We start from the raw sequence: 4470 nt of genomic DNA on the forward strand, positions 1-4470 counted from the left end.
TTTGAAAAACTCATTTCATATTTGTAAGAATGAATATTATTTCAGATCTGTGAGATTCATCTTTTTATCAGTCATTTATAATGACTTCATCTTTTCACATAGAAACATGACAGATCTTAAGACTTGTTAAAATTCTGTTGACTGTCTGTCTGTGAGTTCATATTTGATCTGATAATATGATTGCATCTGACTTAGTCAGCTGATTACAGCATTATTTTTTCAGTCATCATTGAAGCTTAGTGACTTCAGCAGATCTTCTGACTTGATATATTTCATACTCAGATTCTCATTCTGCACAGTGATCTCTGATGATGTGTATACTTCTGAAGAGATTGTGAACAATTGTGATGAGATCTTCAGATTCAGTGTAGTTATCTGTCTGTATAAATGTTTGATCTTCTGCTGCAGATCTAAGATCTGGTTTTCTCTATTCTTATTAATGATGATAATTGCATCAGTGAAGCTCTTCATAGTGAATGCTTAATCTGCAGTAAATGTAAATTGTTGTTTAACTTCTGTCTCAGCCTGTCACTGCATACATAAGATCTTGATCTCATTTAGAATCCTTGTATATGTACAGAGCTTTGATTTCAGTTCAGCAGTTTCAGCTGCTTTTCTTACTGTTTTGAGTAAATCCTCTGAGAGGTTCTGTATATCTTCTGATTCAGGTAGCAGAGAAGAATGTTGTTTATATCAGCTAGAAGAGATATTCATTTCAGTGATTTCTTATTGATTGTATAATGTCTATTGTTATATCACTGTATCATTATATGATTTCTGTTATCATTGTATGACTTCAGTGATGATCACCTCTCTCTCTTTTATCTCTTTGAGTGAAGAGTGATCTTCTTTGAATCTGGTTCACTGCTCTCATTTCTTTTCTCACATCTCATCTATTCACATATCATACATGGCATTTATCTGGGTGTGGAGTTTTCTCTCTACAAGTGAAGCAGCATCAATCAGATGCTCTTTCACTCACTGCTCTTTGTATGCTATCTTTTGAGACATTCTAGAACCACACTGATATAATAACTATGAATTGCTTTGTAGACAGAATTATCACACTCTGAAGAAGTCTGCACTTCTCACTGATTTTTAGACATGCTATCAGATGTGATTTAAAGATTGCTTAAGTCAGTGTACAATTACAGATGTACACTGGCTTCTTATATATTGTAATATTGTATGCTAAATTAATTAGTGGCTGCTATGACCCTCTTTACACTCATAAGCAAGTTCGGAAGCGGCCGTGTTATTATCCGACAGTCGTACGTTCTTCTGAACCACAATATTATGATATTATGTAAGTGAGAAGTGATTTCATAATCTCATTTAATGCCATTTTCAATAATGAGATCAGAATGAAAATGTGACTAAGAATTCAAACATATTCTTTATTCAGAACTAGATTTTTATTTGAAAAGTAAATCTGAGATCTTTAATATTTGAAATAATGTAATTTGAGATCAATGTAATGAACACAAATCATGATCAGAAGTAATGCTTTTAGACAATATAATAACTGTAAAGTTTGATTCTGATTTCAGACACAGTCACACGGTTAGTCTAACAGTGTCTTGAAACAGAATATTAAGATATTTAATAATATTATCAGATATTTACAACACTGATTCATATGCTTTCATTTATAAATGAAACTTCTGTCTCATATAATTCTTTAATTAATCATTGATATACTAATCTTGATTAGTTAATGAACTGATAACATCTTTCTCTACACTTAGTTTCACAAGCTTTTTCAATCTTTATAATGAATAGAGAGTGAGATCAGAAGTATTAAAATATGTAAAAGTATCTAGACATTTCTTCAGTACTTATATATTCATATCTAATTCAGTCAGTGTTGAATTTGATTGTACAGAGATTTCTAGTTGAGATAATTGTTGAATTTCCTTGTATTGATATTGTTGAGTTGCATGTATATCAGCTATCTATTGCTGTTGTAATTTCAACATTGCTTAAAGTCACTGTGACACTGTATCTATGCTGCCCCGGTGGCCGAATGGTTAATGCGGCCACCTGGTAGCGCCTTGGCGTGGGAAATCAAGGCGTGTGAGTTCGAAACCCGCAGGGGATATATTAAATCCAGAACTCAAGCACCCCAGGTTTTTAATAAATACAGAGGTGTACAAATCGCTTTAATAAATCACTCTATGTTTCTGGGCTGGGAAGTTATTATTGCATGTATCTAATTGTCACTTCTTTATATTTCCTATATTCTTATTATCTTAGCATGGTCTCAACACCTGTATTTCCTTCTGTATAATCAACACTTAGCCTGTATTTAACATCATGCAAGGACTCATCATAAGCTCCGCTTGCATATGAGTATAATGAAAGAATAATAATAATAATAATAACTGTATCTATGCTCACACTTGAGAGTTCTCTCATATTATCAGTAGACATAGCTGTATTATTTATCAGATGTGTGATAACTATGAAATTGAAAGAAGTGTAATTATATAAATATCTTATATATCTGTTTCAGAACTCTCAGATCTTTCACTGATATTCTCTTTATAAGATCTTATTCTATTTGTAAGATCTTGTTATAAGGTCAGAGTGACTGATAAGTAAGCTTCTATCTGAGAACTTAGTATCTGCTTAATTAATTAATTATTTCTCTATTTCTTACACATTGTTATGCATTTGAATATCTCAGTGAGTAATTATTTCTAATAAGAAGACAATGAATATTTTTCAAGTGTAAGAAGTCTACACTGAATAGATTAGTATAATATATAGATCTTATAATACAAAAGTGAAAAATGTTAGAGAAGAAAAGAAAGAGAAAGTGTGAGAATCAGTGATTAAAGTGAATATTTATATTTGTACACAGTGAAGCTTCAGAGTGAAAGAATAGAGACTCTGTATATGTAATAAAGCTTCAGAGTAAAAGAATAGAAATTCTATGAGTTTTTCAGCTGCGAATCAGCAACTGAAGATCAGAGCTTTTTAACAGTCTGAGAATTAAAGCTTTTCAGCGGAATCTATGAAGTGTAATGAAATAGTCTATATGATTGATCGGGCGCAGCCTGTCACAGTAGTAAATGCTTTTCACTGTCTTCTCATGAATTTTATTCAAAAGTGTCAATCTAGTCTTTACTTCTAATACTGAGAGATACTCTGCTCTCTGTTTCTATTCAATATTCTGACTGTATATTTCTCTCTTTCAGATGTTATTCACAACATCACTGAGTAATAAAGAATTATATTCATAATAAGTATAGAAAGAAGATACTTTTAAGATTGCATTCTTTGCATTGATATATATGAATTTGATGATTAGAAGATATTTAAGTCAGTCATTCTGATAATATGAACAGAATACTTAAAGATACTGATCTAATATCTAGTTCTGACATTCAGTCTGATTATCTGTCTGAGAATGAAATACAGTGCTGAGAAGACATATTATTATAAAATAATAGTAAAAGACTGATTAATATTTGCTGATGAAGAGAGATTCTTAATCTGTTATTAATAATTTCAGAGTAATGTAATTATAAATAATAATATCTAGAAATAGATCAGTCAGTTCAGAGGCTTTAATCATCTTATAAGTAGAGATATATTTTATCATCTTTATAAAGTGATCAATAATGACTAAAATTAAGTCATATTCTTTGAGTCTTATTAACTTTGACAGGTTAACTATAAAATTTATTGATAGATTCTGTTATAAGCTCTTTAAAATAGACACTGATATTAATTCACTGTATTACTTATACTGTGAAATCTTTATTATTATTATTATTCTTCTTCAATTATAGGCCCCGGTGGCCGAATGGTTAATGCGGCCACCCAGTGGCGCCTTGGCGTGGGAAACCAAGGCGTGTGGGTTCGAAACCCGCAGGGGATACATTAAATCCGGAACTCAAGCACCTCAGGTTTCTAATAAATACAGACGTGTACAAATCGCTTCAACAAATCACTCTATGTTCCTGGAATGAGAAGTTATTATCACATGTATTTAATTGTCACTTCTTTGTATTTCCTATGTTCTTGTTATCTTGACATGGTCTCAACACCTGTATTTCCTCCTGTATAATCAACACTTGACCTGTATTTAACATCATGCAAGGACTCATCATAAGCTCCGCTTGCATATGAGTATAATGAAAGAATAATAATAATAATAAATAATAATCTTCAATTATAGATGTATGCAGTCAGAGACTATAATATCTATCTGAGAACTTTTAGTTCTTAGAGTTTTTCTAATATCTACAAAGTTGACTATTATACATTTATCAATTTCAGATATGTAAAATAAGAAAATTCCAGCTCAGAATATAAAAACTCTTTACAAATTGCAGTATTTTAACACCTTCTGATACTTTGAAATCATTTGAAAATATCATGACAAAAGAAAAGAGAACACAGTCTTAAAGATAGACACATTAAATAAGTAGATAGAAAAGAACAGAAAAGAAAAAGTAA

The 4470-nt window shown here is 31.0% G+C and overlaps 1 protein-coding gene across 1 annotated transcript; it reads right to left on the minus strand.

Annotated features, from left to right (window-relative positions):
• Positions 1–219: 219 nt before the first annotated feature.
• Positions 220–471, minus strand: BDBG_17938 (uncharacterized protein; the record flags this gene model as incomplete). Its single annotated transcript, XM_031725552.1, has 1 exon — positions 220–471. One exon carries the CDS (start codon positions 469–471, stop codon positions 220–222), a length of 252 nt encoding a protein of 83 aa, XP_031581199.1.
• Positions 472–4470: the final 3999 nt, after the last annotated feature.

Source organism: Blastomyces gilchristii (assembly GCF_000003855.2).
Source record: "Blastomyces gilchristii SLH14081 genomic scaffold supercont1.34, whole genome shotgun sequence".
Taxonomy (NCBI): Eukaryota; Fungi; Ascomycota; class Eurotiomycetes; order Onygenales; family Ajellomycetaceae; genus Blastomyces; species Blastomyces gilchristii.